General features: G+C 36.6%; 1 protein-coding gene across 4 annotated transcripts in view; it reads left to right on the top strand.

The window, feature by feature from the left end:
- The window catches only part of SBF2 (SET binding factor 2), a 465,129-nt gene that overhangs the window by 293,687 nt on the left and 150,127 nt on the right, over positions 1 to 21,315 (top strand). For all 4 annotated transcript variants that reach the window (XM_063093054.1, XM_063093057.1, XM_063093056.1 and 1 more), the window contains exons 14-16: positions 4,503 to 4,707; positions 7,606 to 7,715; positions 9,264 to 9,413. In XM_063093054.1, the coding sequence (XP_062949124.1) occupies positions 4,503 to 4,707; positions 7,606 to 7,715; positions 9,264 to 9,413 (465 nt within the window). The remainder of the gene's footprint in view (positions 1 to 4,502; positions 4,708 to 7,605; positions 7,716 to 9,263; positions 9,414 to 21,315) is intronic.

Here is a 21,315-nt window from a genome sequence, read left to right as displayed (position 1 = left end):
ATGTAGATGATATAACATACAGCTTACGTATGTACATATGTAGACATAGACACAGAAACAAAGACCTTGTAGGTTTTGTTTAAAATGTTAGTAATGAGACAGATAAAATACAAAACTCACTAGAAATTATGAGACAGATAAAATATAAAACTCAGTAGTTTTTTTAAAAAAGGATAGTTGGATTCAAGTCATGTCTCTGTAAATGAAGTAACATTGCAAAGCACAGCAAGCCTTTTCAAGGAGTTTGAGTGTGTCAGAGGAGACCCAGAAAGATTTCTTTTTTTTTTTTTTTTAAAGAAATGGATGCTGAGATCAAACAGAATCATAGAACTCTACCATAGGATTTCCTTAACTGGGTTACTGAGCCAAGGGCTGAGCCAATGAACAGAGCCAAAACCATTTGACTCTTGGAGCTCCAAGAGGAAGGCATCAGATCCAAAAAAGAGGTCAGGGGTGTGCCATGGCTGCATTTCTCATGAGGCCTCAGAGTCTTTTGGCAAAACATTAACAAGAGAAGCACATAGAGGTTCAAGGGGAAAGGGTTTCAATTGCCTAAACAGTTTCCTTGGGGAGAAGCAAAAATCCAGATAGAAATGGAAGCCTAAAAGAAAAGTACTTTTAAAGAAGACCAAACAGTTGCTAAGTAACTGCCTCAGGCAAATGGCCCATTCTTTTGGAAGTTAAGCAAAACAAAAGATTCTCAACATAGTCAAGGTGCGCCTGGGCTGGTGATGGAGCCGCTGGAGGGCCAGCCAAATGCCTGGGGGCATGTGGCGACCCACTGCAACTGCAGCTGCAGTAAGAGTGCCAAATCCTAACCAAGCTTTCTGGCAGTCACTTTAAAGAGAGGGAAGAAAAGGAGAGAGTAAAAGAATAAAGCTCTTTTTGTCAGAATTTAAATGGCTGGGGTCTCTTCTTGTTCCCGATCCAGAGTTCCCTTATCTCCTGGTTGACAAACCAATTTTGTTTTCGGGCAGCATATCCAGGTTCTTAGTTCATGAAAGAAGAATCTTCATTACAGATGCAGAAACTAAAACTCAAAGGGGTGAGTGAATTGACACTGTACCAAGTCACAGTACTAGTAAGTGGCTAAGATGGCTGAGTTCAAATGCCTGGGATTTGAACCCAGGCATTCTGAAATCAGAGACCATGAACTAAAAGTACTTTGTTATACTACCTCTCTCATCAAATTGTTTAACCTTTGCCCCTAAATTTTAAAGCTACTTGTCTCAATCACATTTTCAAACACAGTCTGTTTCTGAGATCTCTATTCTATTCCATTTGTCCTTTTAACCTTTTACTTATACCAATTGTCATACTATATTATTGGAAAAATTCAAAATTAATTCTTTCAGTAGTTTGCTCTGCCTTTATTGTATCAAGCTTTACTGATAATCAACTGCTCTGCACTCCCACTTCTGTAAACTGTGCTTGCTTATCACAATAGCTACATGAATGCTGAGAAATGAAACATATTACTGTACTAGCTACATGAATGCTAAGAAAGTAAAACCTAAAACCTGGCAGAGTTTGCCTACATAAACCCCATAATACCTAAACTTGGGGCTCAGAGCTTAGAGCACTAGCTCGTCTGGGCCCACCAGCATAATAAAATACCTGACTCTCCAGCCCTCTGAATGCCAACCACTTCTTTGCCAAGTCCGTTCCATAGCAATATTAATTATTAAAGGTTTATATGTTTCAATATCTGGGCTGAGCCCGTGGCGCACTCGGTAGCGTGCTGCGCTAGCAGCGCGGCGACGCTCCCACCGCGGGTTCGGATCCTATATAAGAATGACCGGTGCACTCCCTGGCTGAGCGCCGGTCACGAAAAATAAAAATAAAAATAAAAAATAAAATATATGTTTCAATATCTGGAAAGCTTGACTCACTTACTCTTCTTCAGAATTTCCCTGACTATTTTGGGGTCTTTGTTCTTCCCTATAAAGTTTAGGACACACTTGTCACATTATAGGAGAAACTCTGGAGATTTTTACTAGATATGAAACAAGATAGGAGGTACACGTATATATTAAGAAAGAAAAATAAAATATAACTAGAAAAGGTACTTAAAAAGATTTCTACATTTATTTTACCATATTTTAAAATTTGTTATAATGAATATTATTTACTTCATGGGAAAAATATTTAGTTTTAATTTTTATTATAATGAAAATAAGTGTAAATAGAAACAGAAGTAGTGAAGAATATACTTCAAATATTCAGACCTCAAGATCAATATGAATTACCTCTCCACCCTGAAAAAAAAAATGTGCTCAATATGTTTTAGAGAATTGATATTTATAATTTTTTGGAAGACAAAATGTATGGGTAGGAATCATCCATAAAAAACAGAGAACATACTACTTTTTGGAAAAGGTGATTTCAGACACTACAGACCAGTGATGTTGGTGTTAATCTCAGGCAGAATTTTAGAACAATTTTTGCTTATTCATTTTGCCTGTCTTTGCTAATGATTTAGGGGGAAATACAATGTGTATATGAGGGCTACTTTAGCAAGAACAAGTTTATATCTGATTTCGCTTTCTCTGGAACCTTGTAAGATAAGCATATGTATACCTTAGGCAAAGTTATTTGTCCAGCATCATACAGTAAGGAGTAGAGCAAGAAATAGAACCCAGGGCTTTTGACACTTAAAGCAGTATTATTTCCATTGAATTGTTGAGAAATGCTGACTATATCATCTGTAGCCCAACCTTTTCTTTGTTTGGGTCTGGGCCACATAACCAAAAAGACTTGGGGAGAGCAGCTCTGATAGATGATGTCTGTTGACCATTTTTAACTGTCAGGAGGATGTATGGGGTTAGTATTGAGTTTAATCTACATCATGAATAACATAGGTTCAGTGGGAATAAGGAATTTTCTGGTTGCAGAGGATAATAAATGCTAGAATTGGTCTAAGAATGGTTTTAAAGCAGCCTTCCCTAGAGCACTTAATATAGAAAGGATGGATTTCACCCTGCCTGTAGTATTTGAAATATAATCCTACTTAACCAGGTGGCTAGATAAAAAGTTCCTGCCAGCCCTAATAGTCCGTGAAAATATTAACTGACACATTTAATTCAATTATGGCAATCCTGATGTGCGTCCCACTCATTAAGATGCAGTATAGAGTGCCTGCTATGTGCCAGGTAGTTTCTACATGGAATAGGTTTAGGCAGCGGACAAAAGAAAAAAATTTTAATTGACTGAAATATCTACCCTCATGGAGCTTCATTTTAGTGAGAAAAATAGACAATAAAAATTAAATAAAATTTATAGTAGTGAGAGGGAGGTAAGTGCTAAAGAGACAAATATAATGGGGATAGGGATTGTGTTGGGGGGAATAATTTTACATAGGGTGGACAGGAAAGATGACATTTGAGCAAAGAAATGCAGGAAGAGAGGGAGACTGCTATGCAAATTCATGCGGCACAGGCATTCCAGGCAGAGGGAACAGTTAAGTTCAAAGGCCTTGAGGCAGGAACTAAAAGGCCTGTGTGTCCGGAACAGAATGAATTAAAGGATCAGTAGTAGGACATAGTCATATAGAAAAGCCACATCTTGTAGGGCCATGTAAAGTATTTTAAGAATTTTGGTTTTTACTCTGAGTGAGATGAAAAACCATTCGAATGAACAAAGTAGTTATGTGATGATTTGACATATTTTAACTAGATCACTCTGTCTACAGTGTTGAAGGAGGGAGTAAGAGTGGAAACAGGGACACCAGTTAGGAGACTATTGTATTATTGTGATAGGCAGATATTGACTTGAACCAAGATGTTGATGAAAAGTGGTCAGGTTATAAACACTTTAAAGTAATGTTTACATCGTTTGCAGAGAAATGGATAATATGGTGTTAGAGAAAGGCTTTAAAGATGACTCTAAGCTTGTTACCTGAGTTATTAGAAAAAATAAATATGCCGTCTGCTGAAGTGGGGAGACCAAATAAAGCAGGTTGAAAGGTGGGTGAAGGTTAAGAGCTTCATTTTGGACATAAATTTATGATGTTATTTTAAGTCCAGTGGAAATTATATGTGTAGATAGGTGGTTAAATATATGGGTATAGAGTTCAGGGGAAATCTCAGTTGGAGGTCAAAATTTGTGAATCATTGGTGTTTTTATGATTTAAAGATAGGAGACTGGAAGTGACCACCAAAGAAGTATTAATAGAAAAGAGGCCCAAGGATTGAGTTCTGAGGTAATCACATAGTTAAAAGATTAGGGAGAAGAGAAACAAAGACATAGCAAGAAGACCTAGAAATTAGGTGAAGAAAGTAGAAGAGGAAGAAGACAAGTGACAAGCTGTATCAGATGCTGCTGTTAAGTTGTATAAGAAGAATTAAGATTCTGGTACTCTGTATTTTATGACATATATATGAATGTATATATCACCACTTATCTGTCAGATTTCAGTTTGTGTTCCTCTGAGCTCCCACTCCCTAACTGCTGGTCTGCCATTGTTATCTTTTGAATAATTTTACCTATATCTGATGTTGCAGGAGAATCCAAACCCTCATATGGCATTCCAGAAAGTTCCACGCCCAACAGAAGGATCCCACTTGCGAGTTCATATTCTTCCTTTCCCAAAGATTAATGAAGCCCGGGTTCAGGAATTAATACAGGAAAATCTTGCTAAGAACCAGAATGCACCTCCTGCTACACGAGTGGAAAAGAAATGTGTTGTGCCAGCAGGTCCACCTGTTGGTATGTATTTGTCTGTCCGTTTGTTCGATCCTTTGTTTGTTTTAAAAGTAAACCTTTAACACCAAGGTCAAGGGTTCAGATCCCTGTACCGGCCAGCCACCAAAAAAAAAAAAAAAAAGTAAAACCTTTTATCGAGATATAAGACTCAAAAAAGAAGAGTGTACAACTTGATGAATATTCAAAAGTGAACAAACTCATGTACCTAGAATCAGAGCATTATCAACACTCAGAAACCCTGTTCCATTCACTACCTCCCACAAAAAGTAATCATTAACCTAACTGCTGCTCCTATAGAATCTTTTCTTTTTTTAATCATAGCTTTACTGAGATATAGTTCATATAACATAAATTCACCTATTTAAAGTGTATAATTCAGTGGTTTTTAGTATATTCACAGAGTTATTCAACAATTATCATTGATTAATTTGAGAACATTTTCATAACCCAAATAGAAATCCTGTACCCATTAGCCATCACTCCTCATTTCCTCCCCAAACCACCTCCTCCCCAGGTTTAGGTAGTAATCTCCTTTCTATCTTCATAGATTTGCCTATTCTGGACATATTATATAAACAGAATTACATAATATGTGGTTTTTGTGACTGATTTCCTTCATTTAACATAATATTTTCAAGGTTCGTTCACATTATAGCATATATCAGTACTTCACTGCTTTTTTATGGCCAAATAATATTCCATTGTATAGATATACATATATCACATTTTGTTATTGATTCATCAGTTTTTGGACATTTGTGTTCTACTTTTTGGCTATTAGGAATAATGCTGCTGTGAGCTTTCGTGTGCAGCTTTTTGTGTACACATATGTTTTCAGTTCTCTTGGCTATATACCTAGGAGTGGAATTGCTGGTAATTTTATGTTTAATGTTTTAAGGAACTGCCAAACTGTTTTCCAAAGCAGTTGTGCCATTTTACATTCCCACCAGCAATGTCTAGGATTCTGATTTCTCCACAGCCTCTAATGATACTGAGCATCTTTTCATGTGCCTTTTCATCACTTACATATCTTCTCTGGAGAAATGCCTATTTGTCCATTTTTAAATTGGGCCATTTATCTTTTTATTGTTGAGTTGAAAGAGTTTTCTATATATATTCTGTATGCAATAACCCTTATTAGACATATGATTTGCAAATATTTTCTCATTCTGTGGATTATCTCTTTTTACTGATTTTTCTCTCTTCTTTTTTTAGCTATTTAGGGAGATGTGTTAAAGACTCCCATTATAATAGTGGAATTGCCTATTTCTCATTTTAGTTCTATCCCTGTTTTTCTTGATGTATTTTGAAGTTGATTTATTAGATGCATATATACTTACAAGTGTTATAGCATCCTGGTGATGGATCTCCTTATCATTATGAAATGTGAATTAAGTTGTGTTCTCCAAAAGAAAGTAATAATTCGCAGATGGTAAACAGACTCATTGTAAGAAAATATGTGTTTTCTAATAGCTCAGCCTAAAGAAAATTTAAAATACTGCTAAAGAGATTTTAGAATTAGAAGTTTGTAAACATACTTAAAGATTTTGCTCTTTCAATGAAGTATGTGGTATTATTTGGAGACTGTAAGAACTTTTCTGTTCTAATACAGATAGATTTCTATTTCAGTCTATGCCACTGACATACATGCATGGGAAGCACCACAGCCCACAATTAAGAATGAGCATTTCAGACAGAACAGTCAAATGAAATAATCAATTTAACTATCATGGTCATGAAGAAAATTAATGTTACATGATTAAAAATGTCTTAAAGAAAACTGATAAAATCCAGGTAAGGTTTATAGTCTAGTTTGTTGTATTATGACAGTTGATTTCCTGATTCTAATAAAGCACTATGATTATGTAAGATGTTTCTGTAGGAGAAGCTATGTGATAAGTACATGGATCCTCTTTGTACTATTTTTACAACTTCTTGTGAGCCTATAATTATTTTAAGGTAAAAAAGTTTAGAACATTATTTGAAGAATATAAGGTTTTGTATTGATGAGATGAAAGGGCTGCTAATGAATAAAATATGATAGTCTTTCTTTTTAGGTATTGGGGTGGGGGGAGGGATTGTTCCTTTTGATTCCAAAAAGTAGCCATGAAATATAGTAATCTTTCTTTTTGGCTTAAGAATTATTGGTACTACCTCATTTGTTCAAATGCTATAGTGTAGTTCTTTGTGGAAGTATACTTTTCTTTTTACAAATATTACTTTCATTTATATCCTTCTAATATTTGTTTAGTAAGTTAAATTTATTTAGGTAACATTAGCCCATGTAATGGACTATATTTTTCCAGCCGTATGGTAAAAGGTGAAAGGTGCTAAGTTCTCAGGACTAAACAGTGACTTTCCTAAGCCAGTATAGCAGTTCATTCGCCACGATCGTGCCTGTGTTTTGACACTGCTTCTTCCCTTCAAGTTCCCTGTACTCATATATGTAGTACCTAATTTTTGTGGTATGTAGTTTTTCTTTCATAATATCTTAGAAATATCAACTTCATTTTCTGTCAGTGATCCTCTTGTGTATGAGCGTTAGCTTTTTTTTTTTAAATACTGTACCCCAAACATTTCCTATCACTTTGTTTACAATTAAAGTTTAAAATAGATGTTTACCTTTGTTTAACTTTATGTTGCAATATGAATTAATTTGCATAAGATTAAGTGTATCATTAGAATCTATCCTGTGAAATTATCCATTGACTAGCTTGACATTTCAAAACCTTAATGTAATCAAAATAATGAAATGGAATACCTTCAATTCCATGTAACAAGGGAAAAAATAAACTCTTAACGTGTTGGTTGGGTAAGCAGTCTTAAAGTAATAGTCCCTTTGCTTTTGTAATTGCCAAAGAAGTTTAATTTATTTGTATTCTCTTCATATTCCCTTACTAGTTTCAATAATGGATAAGGTGACGACAGTTTTCAACAGTGCACAGAGACTGGAAGTTGTTAGAAATTGCATCTCATTCATATTTGAAAATAAAACTTTAGAGACTGAAAAGGTAATAAAATGCCATCTTTTCCAAGTAAGCATTTATGATTTCACTTTCAGATTTGCATGTTAAGGTTGTCACTGACCTCTTCTCTAATCTTATTTCTTATCATAATAAGGTATCCTTTCATTGTTTTGATCATTTTAGATGAATGGTGTCTAAGATTTAAAACTGTAGGCCAGGCCTAATTTTATGGCCACGAGAGAAATATTGGTAGTAATTTTTTTCCCTCAAACTTTTAAACATTGTTCATTAAACCCTATTTTGGCATATTACTTAGAAACTTAACATTTAAAGTATAATTTTATTTAATGCAAAGAATCTAGTTAGAATATGTAATGTAATATAGAAACTGGTATGCAACTTAAATGTGCTCCTTAAAGCACATTTTCTTGCCTTCAGTGAAACGTGCTGAACATAAGGTAGTCTTTTCTTACTGGCTCACTGTCATAGTTCTGAACATCTATTAGAAGGGACTGCTAAAGCATGTACAAGTGTTCACCCTTACACTATATGACCCCAAGCTTCTTTATGTTTTGAGTTTTTTTGCTTTTTATTTTTTTCTTATGGTTGAAGTATTACAGATTTCCTTTTGCTTCTCTTGCTTTCAGCTTTCACATCCTGTTTCTCATACCTGCCTGTAACAATATTATGCCCTCCTACTCTCAGTCATCTTCCTTTACTTCTTATTTGCTCCTTTGTTTTGTTTGAATTTTAAGTTAACTAACATTATTATTGTATTAAAGTAAATTAAGTAGGCCCTACATGGTGAACTGAAGGAAGCATTCTTATGAGTGTTCTTGTGATAAAGTGAGTTTTAATACATAAACCTAGAGATATCTATTTTTGTTGCTCTTGAATCCTTTTTCTTTCTTATGATATTGAAATGAGAAGAGATTGTATATCTCTTTCATCATAAGTTAAAGCTGAAAAATGATTAAATAGCTGACCAGTTTAAAAGTATGAAATCACTTGTGTTTCTTCTTGTTTTAATTTTTCCTTCTATTCTTGCCACGGAGAATTGGCCAGTTAAGTGTCAAAGTGTCTGTGGCTTTGACTCATGCTCTGAAGCAACAGTTAATTTGGTAACCAAAGTTTTGTTAAGTTTAAGAAAAAATGGTGAATTTGATGTCTTTTCAATTTACCACATAAACTAATTCTTTTTTTTTTTTTTTTAAAGATTACTGGTAAGGGGATATTAACCCTTGACTTGGTGTTGTCAGCACCACATTCTCTCAAGTGAGCTAACCGGCCATCCCTATATAGAGATCCAAACCCATGGCCTTGGTGTTTACAGCACCACACTCTCCCAAGTGAGCCACAAGCCGGCTGCCACATAAACTAATTCTACTTGTTTTTCTTGCTGACTTACAAATAAAAATAAGTACAAATCTATTTTATCATTGGTCTTAATAGCAGATCACTTCTTCCCTAGGAGTTTATTTCTACTAACGACTTTGTTCAGTGGTTTACAGGATATAATTGAATTTTCAGTGTGATTAAAAGCTTTTTTTTCTAGTGATATCTTTTGGTCACTTGTACCTTCCTTATCCTCAGACCCTTCCTGCTGCTATGAGAGCCCTTAAAGGAAAGGCAGCACGACAATGTCTCACTGATGAACTGGGTTTGCATGTCCAACAAAACCGGGCAATATTAGATCATCAGCAGTTTGACTACATAATAAGGATGATGAATTGTACTCTACAGGTAATTTTTAATTCTTTCAGATTGTGCCTCTTATTTGAGAATACTTTTGTTTTTCCAGGAGATTTGGTAATTACCAATATATCAAGTTCATGAGTCTGCCACAGTTAATAAGATGAAGAGTCAAGATTCATACCATTTCTGTCAGAAACACTTATTCATTCCTTGGTATAAATATTAAGAGGTTTTCATTCTTTGTTTTCTCTTGAAGAATACTAGACTATTTTACTAGTTTTGTAGTATGAACAAGTACTTTGAAAATGAAAAGTCATCTTTAAAGCATTCACTTATATATTACTTAATGTCTCTAGTCACATCAGCCCTTTTCAGTCAGTTTTCAGTTGTACAATTAAAGCAGAGGACCATGAGTGGTGGATAATGCAAATAATAAAAGAATTACTCAAGTATTTACTAAGCACTTTGTGTGTGTAAAGCACACGCAAAAAATATATCCAGTTGGCTTCAAAATATGTGTATTTTCTTATAGAGGTAAACTTCCCACAAAATAATGAAGACCCAGTTTGGGAGAAGCAAATAATCTGGTTTCCCCATCCTGTCTTTCTTATGTAGATATCCTATGACATTGGCATCCTGTTCTCTACAGGCAATGCAAAACTTCTTTCTGAAACCTTTTGCACACGGAGAAGGTATAATTAAATATTAAGATTTCAAAGACCATATATGGAACTCCAGAGAAATTAAACAAAATGCATGTTAAATACCAGTAAATTGGAAAGCAAGAATTATAGGATATAATTCATAATAAACTTTGTGGATGAACAAAGGCTTAAAAAATGAGAAGATCTACCATGTTTATGGATTAGAAGACTCGATACAATAAAGATATCAGTTCTCCCCAAAATAATCTCTAGAGGAAATGCAATTCCTATCAGAATCCCAAATAGAAGAGCAGAGCCTTATAATTACCAACACACCCTTAAAAGAAAAAAAAGCAAAGCATGAGAATTTGCCTTGTCAGATATCAAAAAATTAGTTTAAGATTATAGTAAAGACAGTGTGAAATTGAGACAGTCATAAACAAATTGACCAGTAGAACAGAACAGAGAGCCTAGAAACAGGTGCACACGTATATGGAAACATGATTTATGAGAAAATTGGTATTTTAGACAAGTGGCAAAATGATGAGCAATTCAGTAAATAGTGCTGGGACATTTGGGTGACACATACACATAATATACAATTCACACAAAAACATGTACACATTCCTAACACCATACTCAAAAACCAGTTCCACATGCATTAAAGACTTAAATATGAAGAGACAAAAAAAGCTAACCTGTATTATTCAAGCATTATATTTTTCTTTTTTTTTTTTTTTTTTGTCTTTTTCGTGACCGGCACTCAGCCAGTGAGTGCACCGGCCATTCCTATATAGGATCCGAACCCGCGGCGGGAGCGTTGCTGCGCTCCCAGCGCCGCACTCTCCCAAGTGCGCCACGGGCTTGGCCCAAGCATTATATTTTTCAAACCCAATACAAGAGGTATCCTTATGACTTTGGGGCAGGAGAAGATTTGTTAAACAAATCACAAATAGTGCCAAACTTAAAAGAAAAGATGATAAATTTGACTACATTAAAATTAAGAACTTCTGTTCATCAAAAGATACCAGAAAGAGAATGAAAGCACAAACATCAGAGTGAGAGATGTTTGCAAAACATAACTACCAATAGATTAGTACTCATATTATAAGAACTCCTACAAATCAATAAAAGAAAGACAAACAATCTAATATATATATATATATATATTTTTTTTTTTTTCCTTTTTTCGTGGCCTACACTCAGCCAGTGAGTGAACTGGCCAGTCCTATATAGGATCCGAAACTGCAGCGGGAGCGTCGCTGCACTCCCAGCGCCGCACTCCCCGAGTGCGCCACGGGCTGGGCCCACAATCTAATATTTAAATGAGCAGAAGACTTAAGTATCTCAAAGAAAAAGAAGCCCACTTGGATAATATAAAATGATATGAAAATATAAAGTCTATAAAGTATATAACATATATATATACTATATATAAATCACATATATAGTATATATATAAGTATAAAAAATATAAAGTATATGTGAGTATAAAAAAGATGATTTAAAGGAAAAGATGGTCTTTGTCAATAATTGAAGAAACAAATTAAAATCACAATGACATAGCCTTTTACACTATTTAGCAAGAATTTAAAAATCTGATCATATCAAGTGTTAACAAGTTATGGAACAAACAGAACATGTAAACTCTGCTGGTGAATGTGTAAATTAATGCAACCACTTTAGAAAATTTATTTTTTTATTTTTTATTTTTTTTTAGAAAATTTAATAAGATATAATTAATAAGATATGAGAGAAGAAATAAGATAATTCGTTATTGTCTTATAAAGCTGCATATGAAACAGTTACTCTGTTTCTGTGACCCAGTGATTTCACTTCTGGAAGAGCTTTTGCCCATAAACAGCAAAAAACATGCACGAAAATGTTCATAGCAGTATTCTTTGAAATAGAAAACTTGAAAAAACTCATATCCCAATGAGCATTAGAATGGTTAAATAAATTATGGTATCTTCTCATAATAGAATGTTATTTACCACAGAAAATGAATGAATTGCAGCTGCAAGGGACAATGTGGATGAAAAGACAATTATGATATGGTTCCACTTATATAAAATTCAAAAAACATATTATATATTATTTATGGATACTGCATTTAGTGATACAGACATATGTGGTAAACGTATAAAGAAAACAAAGTAGTAAGAAACAAAATATTTAAGAAAATTACCTCTGGGGGTCAGAGAAGAAAGGCATTAAACATGTGAATCTCAAAAGGTGATAGTTATTCTGTTTCTTAAACTAGGTATATGAGTGTTCATTGTATCATTATTCTTTATAACCTTATAACTTACACATATTTTACATCTTACCATTCTGCTATTAGATTTTTTTGCAGGACATATTTATCTTCTTAAACTCATTTCAAAGGATATCTTTCTCAGAAATTCTTACTTATCTGCAGTGATTCAGTCTAGCATCAAAAATATAATCTTGTAACAAGTACTTTGTAGGTTGTGTAAGTGAATCAACAAGATAGGAGATGATCCAGTTTTTCTTCTCCCAAATAATTTTTATTGCATGTTTAGTTACTTTCCTTTTATTTATTTATCTAATTTTATTTTTAACTGACACATAGTAATTGTACATATTTATGGGGTACATGTGATATTTCAGTAAATGTATACAGTGTGTACTGATCAAACAAGGTAATTGGCATATTCATCACCTCAAATATTTATCATTGTTTTGTGTTGGGAAGATTTAAAATCCTCTCTTCTAGCTATTTTGAAATATAGAATAAATTATTTTTAACTATAGTCAACCTATTGTGCTATAGGACACACCTATCTAACTAATTTTGTACCCATTAACCAACCTTCTCCCTAGAACCCCTCTCCCCTACGCTGCCAAGTCTCTAGTAACCTCATTCTACTCTCTACTTGTATGAGATCAACATTTTTAGCTCTCACATATGAGTGAGAACATGCTGTGCCTGGCTTACTTTACTTAACATAATGTCCTCCAGGCTCATTTGTGTTGCAGTAAATAACAGGATTTCATTCTTTTTTACAGGTAAATAATATTCTATTGTGTATATATACCATATTTCCTTTACCTGTTAATCCGTTGATGGACACTTAGGTTGATTTCATGTCTTGGTCACTGTGAATACAGCTGCAATAAACATGCAAGTGTGGATCTCTTCAACATACTGATTTCCCTTCCTTTGGATATATAACCAGGAGTGGAATTGTTGGATCATATGGAACTTCTATTTTTAGTTTTTTGATGAAACTCCATACTGTTTTCCATAATGGCTGTACTAATTTACATTCCTGCCAACAGTGTATAACAGTTCCCCACTCTCCACATTCTTGCTAACATTTGTTATTTTTTGTCTTTTTGATAACCATTTTAACAGGGATGAGATATCTCATTGTTATTTTGATTTGCATTTCTCTGATGTTAAGTGATGCTGATCATTTTTTTCATAAACCTGATGACCATTTGTATGTCTTCTTTTGAGAATTGTCTACTCAGATTATTTGCCCATTTTTTTAATCAGATTATTTGTTTTTTTGCTGTTGCATTGTTTGAGTTCCTTATATGTTCTGGATATTAATCCCTTGTTGGATGGGTAGTTTACAAATATTTTCTCCCGTTCTGTATGTTGTCTCTTCACTCTTTTGATTGTTTCTTTTGCTGTGCAGAAGTTTTTTAGTTTGATGTAATCCAATTTGTCTATTTTTACTTTTATTGCCTGTGCTTTTGAGATCTTATCCTAAAAATCTTTGTCCAGACTAATGTTCTGAAGCATTTCCCCTATATTTTCTTCTAGTACTTTCATAAAAGCAGATCTTACATTTAAGTCTTTAATCCTTTTTGAGTTGATTTTTATATACAGTGAGAGACAGGGGTCCAGTTTCATTCTTTGGCATTTGGATATCCAGTTTTCCTACCACATTCATTGAAGAGACTGTCCTTTCTCCAGTGTGTGCTCTGGGTGCCTTTGTCGAAAATCAGTTGGCTATAAATACACGTGGATTTATTTCTGGATTCTCTGTTCTGTTCCATTGGTCTTTGTGTCTGTTTTCATGTACCATGCTGTTTTAGTTACTATAGCTTTGTAGTTTATTTTGAAGTCAGGTAGTGTGATCCCTTCAGCTTTGTTCTTTTTGCTCAGAATTGCTTTGGCTATTTGGGGTCTTTTAATACAAATTTTGGGCTAGAGTTTCAAGATGGCGGCGGCTGCGGCGGCTGGCGCGGAGTAGCTGAGGTGGAAAAGGTGGCCACTGGGCCTCAGGCAGCCGGGAAACTTGTGGACCTTCCTCTGGCCATCTCTTAAGGGAGGACTGCTGCTGCTGGCCGGTCGTGGGGGCTCAACGCCACTTTGCCCCCGGCAGGAGAGGCTGCCTCATTTACAGGCAACAGCTTTGAAGTGTGGAGCAGGAAAAGAACTGATTCTTAGCTGCAAAAGCGAGTCTTGAAACAGGGAACACGGCGCCAGGGCTACTGTGGATGCAGCCAGGATCCCGGAGGCTGGGGCCGCACTGAAGGCGGCCAACAGCCCTATTCAGGATTCGAGGTTTCAGGCCGGCATTAAAGAAGATTCCTGGGAGCGCCCGAGCGGCGCCGCGACTGAACAGCCCGAGGCGGCAGCGCCGAGAACACGGAAGGCAACAAACCAGAGACAGAGCGAGCGCCCGACCTGGCACAGCACTGTGAGTGATCCCTGGCACAGCTCTGTTCGGGGGGTGGATGCCCACACGGCTCCCCGCCTGCACCACCAGGCCACTCACTGCCCCGGTGCTGCCTCCATTTTCCCAGGTGCGGGCAGCTCCGCCCTGCTCGGCCATCACTGAGCCCATTTGCTTGGCCTGGCGCGGGGCTTTCCGGACCCTGCGGGCCGGCCTCCTCTCCCACTCCCTCCGCGGTTCTCTGGCGGGGCTGGGGGTGTGGGGCGTCCCGACCAGTGTTGGGAGGGCTAGGAAGTACGGGCGGGCCGACTGTCACTCCACCACACCCTGGACTCCAGCCCCAGTAAACTTCCTGTTACTGGGAGGCAGATACCATCTCTGCGACCACCAGTTTGGAAAAAAGCCTAACGAATTTCTGGTTGGGAATAATGTGGTAGGAGAGTTCCCAGGTCCGCTTGAACCTGCCGGAGAGCAGGCTGCAGGCGGACACTAGACTCGGTTTATACCGGGGGGATACAAAGGTGAACAAGACCCGAGAAAGATCTACACAGTGCTACAAAGGCACCTAGAGAGACCGGTCGTCTGTGCCTAGCAGAAACCTGGTAGACTTCCTGGGCGAGGCGGTGCTGAGCACGGTCTTGAAGGCCCAGCTGATAGACGAGGGGTGCAGAAGACACACCCCAGCCCAGCACAGTGTGCACAGAGTGGGGAGACGTGCGGCCAGGGAGGCGGAGACTCGACAGAAACCACACACCCTGTGGGGTCGCCACTGCACGATCTAACAGCCTGGGCCAGAGCACACGGAACAGGGAGAAGTCCTGTACAGAAAGTGAAAGCTCAACAGAGATCACACACCCTGTGGTACGTGATCCACCAGCCCAGCAGAGTACAAGCTGACCAGAAAGGTGGATCCCCGGAGAAGCCCAAGACCCGAGGCAACCACACACACAAGACACTAGAGGCCAACTGAGCAGTCACGGCGGGAGCCATACCAAATTGGCAACTACAGCAACATCCTAGTTAGTCATTAGTCTCAAACCGGTGGACTGTGAAACCCCCTGCCACAATGAATAAACACCAAAAAAAAGACACCAGAAATACAAAAAATCAAGAAAGTACACCACCAAAAGTTAATAAATCTCATACTCTAGATCCTATAGAACAAGAAGCCCTTGAAATAACTGACAAGGAATTTCGAGTGATAATTCTAAGGAAACTGAATGAGATACAAGAAAACTCAGCTAGACATCATGATGAAATGAGGAAAAGTATACAGGATCTGAAAGAGGAAATATACAAGGAAATCAATGTCCTGAAAAAAAAATGTAGCAGAACTTGCTGAACTGAAGAAGTTATTCAGCGAAATAAAAAACACAACGGAGAGTTTAACCAGCAGGCTTGTCGAAGTTGAAGAGAGAACCTCTGAACTTGAAGATGGGCTGTTTGAAATAACACAAGCAGACAAAAAGAAAGAAAAAAGAATCAAGGACATGGAAGAAAATCTGAGAGAGATATCAGACAACCTCAAGCGATCAAATATCCGAGTCATGGGTATTCCAGAAGGGGAGGAAAATGGAGATTCCATTGAAAACATATTCAACAAAATAGTGGCAGAAAACTTCCCAGGTATAGGAAAAACCACAGATCTTCAGATCCAGGAAGCTCAACGATCTCCAAACGTATTCAACCCAAAAAGGCCTTCTCCAAGACATGTCATAGTCAAATTGGCAAAACTCAGAGACAAAGAGAGAATCTTAAAAGCTGCAAGAGGGAAGCGTCAAATCACCTATAAGGGAGCCCCAATCAGGTTAACATCAGACTTTTCATCACAAACTCTAAAAGCTAGAAAAGAATGGGATGATATTTTCAAAATACTTAAAGACAAAGATTGCCAGCCAAGAATACTCTACCCTGCAAGGCTATCCTTCCGAAATGAGGGGCAAATAGTATATTTCTCAGACAAACAAAAACTGCAGGAGTTCACTACCACAAGACCACCCTTACAAGAAATCCTCAAGGGAGTACTGGGTTTGGTTCCTGAAAAATAACTACCACTGCCATAAAAACCTAAGAAAAATCTAAACCCGCTAGTACAATAAAAATGGCATTCATGAAGAGAAAACAAGCTAACAAAAACACTATCTACAACCTAAGGAACCAACAAACAAAGAAACCAAACAGTAAATCAGAAAGCAAGGAACAAAAGACACCTAAGACAACCAAACAACCAATAAAATGCTAGGAATAAATCAACACCTTTCAATAACAACTCTTAATGTTAAAGGCTTAAATTCCCCAATTAAAAGACACAGACTGGCTGACTGGATCAAAAAGCAGGACCCAACTATATGCTGCCTACAAGAGACCCACCTCACCCATAAAGATTCACACAGACTAAGAGTGAAAGGATGGAAAAAGATTTACCATGCAAACAGAAAAGAAAAACGAGCTGGAGTGGCTATTCTTATATCTGACAAAATAGACTTTAAACTAAAAACCATAAAAAGAGACAATGAGGGACACTACTTAATGATAAAAGGACTGATCCATCAAGAAGACATAACAATCATAAATATGTACGCACCCAATGTTGGAGCAGCCAGATTTATAAAACAAACTCTATTAGACCTAAAGAAGGAAATAGACACTAATACCATAATAGCAGGGGACCTGAACACTCCACTGTCAATATTAGACAGATCATCTAGGCAAAGAATCAGTAGAGAAACACAGGATCTAAACAAGACTCTAGACCAATTGGAATTGGCAGATATCTACAGAACATTCCACCCAACAACCTCAGAATATTCATTCTTCTCATCAGCACATGGATCATTCTCCAGGATAGATCACATATTAGGTCACAAATCAAGTCTCAATAAATTCAAAAAAATTGGAATTATCCCATGTATCTTCTCAGACCACAATGGATTAAAACTAGAAATTAATAACAAACAAAACTCTGGAAACTATACAAACACATGGAAATTAAACAGCATTCTACTTAATGACATATGGGTCCAAGAAGAAATCAAGCAGGAAATCAAAAAGTTTATTGAAACTAATGAAAACAATGATACATCATACCAAAACCTGTGGGATACTGCAAAAGCAGTATTGAGGGGAAAATTTATTGCATTAAATGCTCACTTCAGAAGAATGGAAAGATGGCAAGTGAACAACCTAACACTTCACCTTAAAGAACTAGAAAAACAAGAACAATCCAATCCTAAAGTTAGCAGACGGAAAGAAATCATTAAGATCAGAGCAGAACTGAATGAAATTGAAAACCAAAAAACAATTCAAAAGATCAACGAATCAAAAAGTTGGTTTTTTGAAAAGATAAATAAAATTGACAAACCATTAGCATGGCTAACAAAAAAAAGAAGAGAGAAGACTCAAATAACAAAAATTAGAAATGAAAAAGGCGATATTACAACTGATTCATCTGAAATACAAGGAATTATTCGAGACTACTACAAACAACTATACGCCAACAAATTTGAAAATCTGGAGGAAATGGATAAATTTCTGGACACACACAAGCTCCCAAAACTGAACCGTGAAGACGTAGAAAATTTGAACAGACCAATAACAATAAAGGAGATTGAAGCTGTTATCAGAAGGCTCCCAACAAAGAAAAGCCCAGGACCAGATGGATTCACAGCAGAATTTTACCAAACATTCAAAGAGGAATTGACACCGATTCTTTACAAACTATTCCAAAAGATTGAAACGGATGCAAATCTCCCAAACTCATTCTATGAAGCAAACATCATCCTGATACCAAAACCAGGTAAAGATATAACCAAAAAAGAAAACTACAGGCCGATATCCTTGATGAATATAGATGCAAAAATCCTCACTAAAATACTAGCAAACAGAATACAGCAACACATACGAAAAATTATTCATCACGATCAAGTGGGATTCATCCCAGGGATGCAAGGTTGGTTCAACATACGCAAATCAATAAATGTGATACACCATATTAATAAACTCAAACACAAGGACCATATGATCATCTCTATAGATGCTGAAAAAGCATTTGATAAAGTTCAGCACTCATTCATGACAAAGACCCTCTATAAGTTAGGTATAGAGGGAAAGTATCTCAACATAATTAAAGCCATATATGCCAAACCCACTGCCAATATCATCCTGAATGGGGAAAAGCTGAAAGCTTTTCCTTTAAGAACAGGCACTAGACAAGGATGCCCACTCTCACCACTCCTATTCAACATAGTGTTGGAAGTACTAGCCAGAGCAATCAGAGAAGAGAAGGAAATAAAGGGCATCCAGATTGGAAAAGATGAAGTCAAACTGTCCCTGTTTGCAGATGACATGATCCTATATATCGAACAGCCTAAAACCTCTACAAAAAAACTGTTGGAATTGATAAATGATTTCAGCACAGTAGCAGGATACAAAATCAACACACAAAAATCAGTAGCATTTCTTTTCTCCAATAGTGAACATGCAGAACGAGAAATCAAGAAAGCCTGCCCATTTACAATAGCCACCAAAAAAATAAAATACTTAGGAATTGAGTTAACCAAGGAGTTGAAAAATCTCTATAATGAGAACTACAAACCACTGCTGAGAGAAATTAGAGAGGATACAAGAAGATGGAAAGATATTCCATGCTCTTGGATTGGAAGAATCAACATAGTGAAAATGTCCATACTACCCAAAGTGATATACAAATTCAATGCAATCCCCATCAAAATTCCAAAGACATTTTTCTCAGAAATGGAAAAAACTGTTCAGACATTTATATGGAACAATAAAAGACCACGAATAGCCAAAGCAATGCTCAGCAAAAAAAATAAAGCTGGAGGCATAACACTACCTGACTTTAAGCTATACTACAAAGCTATAATAACCAAAACAGTATGGTACTGGCATAAAAACAGACACACCGACCAATGGAATAGAATAGAGAATCCAGAAATCAACCCACACACTTACTGCCATCTGATCTTTGACAAAGGCACCAAGCCTATTCACTGGGGAAGGGACTGCCTCTTCAGCAAGTGGTGCTGGGATAACTGGATATCGATATGCAGGAGAATGAAACTAGATCCATACCTCTCACCGTATACTAAAATCAACTCAAAATGGATTAAGGATTTAAATATACACCCTGAGACAATAAAACTTCTTAAAGAAAACATAGGAGAAACACTTCAGGAAATAGGACTGGGCACAGACTTCATGAATACTACCCCAAAAGCACGGGCAACCGAAGGAAAAATAAACAAATGGGATTATATCAAACTAAAAAGCTTCTGCACAGCAAAAGAAACAATTAAAAGAGTTAAAAGACAACCAACAGAGTGGGAGAAAATATTTGCAAAATATACAACTGACAAAGGATTAATATCCAGAATATATAAGGAACTCAATCAACTTTACAAGAAGAAAACAAGCAACCCAATTAAAAAATGGGCAAAAGAGCTAAGTAGGCATTTCTCTAAGGAAGATATCCAAATGGCCAACAGACATATGAAAAAATGCTCAACATCACTCTATGTCCGGGAAATGCAAATCAAAACCACATTGAGATACCATCTAACCCCAGTTAGGATGGCTAAAATCCAAAAGACTCTGAACGATAAATGCTGGCGAGGTTGCGGAGAAAAAGGAACTCTCATACATTGTTGGTGGGACTGCAAAATGGTGCAGCCTCTATGGAAAATGGTATGGAGGTTCCTTAAACAATTGCAAATAGATCTACCATACGACCCAGCTATCCCACTGTTGGGAATATACCCAGAGGAATGGAAATCATCAAGTCGAAGGTATACCTGTTCCCCAATGTTCATCGCAGCACTCTTTACAATAGCCAAGAGTTGGAACCAGCCCAAATGCCCATCATCAGATGAGTGGATACGGAAAATGTGGTACATCTACACAATGGAATACTACTCAGCTATAAAAACGAATGAAATACTGCCATTTGCAACAACATGGATGGACCTTGAGAGAATTATATTAAGTGAAACAAGTCAGGCACAGAAAGAGAAATACCACATGTTCTCACTTATTGGTGGGAGCTAAAAATTAATATATAAATTCACACACACACATACACACACACACACACACAAACCGGGGGGGGGGGGGAGAAGATATAACAACCACGATTGTTTGAAGTTGATACAACAAGCAAACAGAAAGGACATTGTTGGGGGGGAGGGGGGACGGAGAAGGGAGGGAGGTTTTGGTGATGAGGAGCAATAATCAGCTACAATGTATATCGACAAAATAAAATTTAAAAAAAAAATTAAAAAAAAATAAAAAAATACAAATTTTGGGATTGTTTCTTCCACTTCTTAGAAGAATGTCATTGGTATTTTGATAGGCATTGCATTGAACCCAGAGATTACTTTGGGTAGTAGAGATGATTTACTTTTACTGGATATATATATATATATATATCCAGCAACCTAAATGTTTACCATTTGAATATTGATTAAATTAATTATTCTGCAGCTCTTCTTTGGAATACTATTCAGCTACTAAGTAGAAACAGATCTATATATGAGGATACTTCCAAAAGTTCATGGAAAATGGAATTAAAAGATAATACAAATCCTTCTATGAACTTTTTGAAGTACCCTCATGTATAGATCTACCTGTGAT

The sequence above is a fragment of the Cynocephalus volans genome, chromosome 4 (genome assembly GCF_027409185.1).
Source record: "Cynocephalus volans isolate mCynVol1 chromosome 4, mCynVol1.pri, whole genome shotgun sequence".
In the NCBI taxonomy this organism is placed as follows: domain Eukaryota; kingdom Metazoa; phylum Chordata; class Mammalia; order Dermoptera; family Cynocephalidae; genus Cynocephalus; species Cynocephalus volans.
This window is presented reverse-complemented; position numbering and strand designations above follow the sequence as displayed.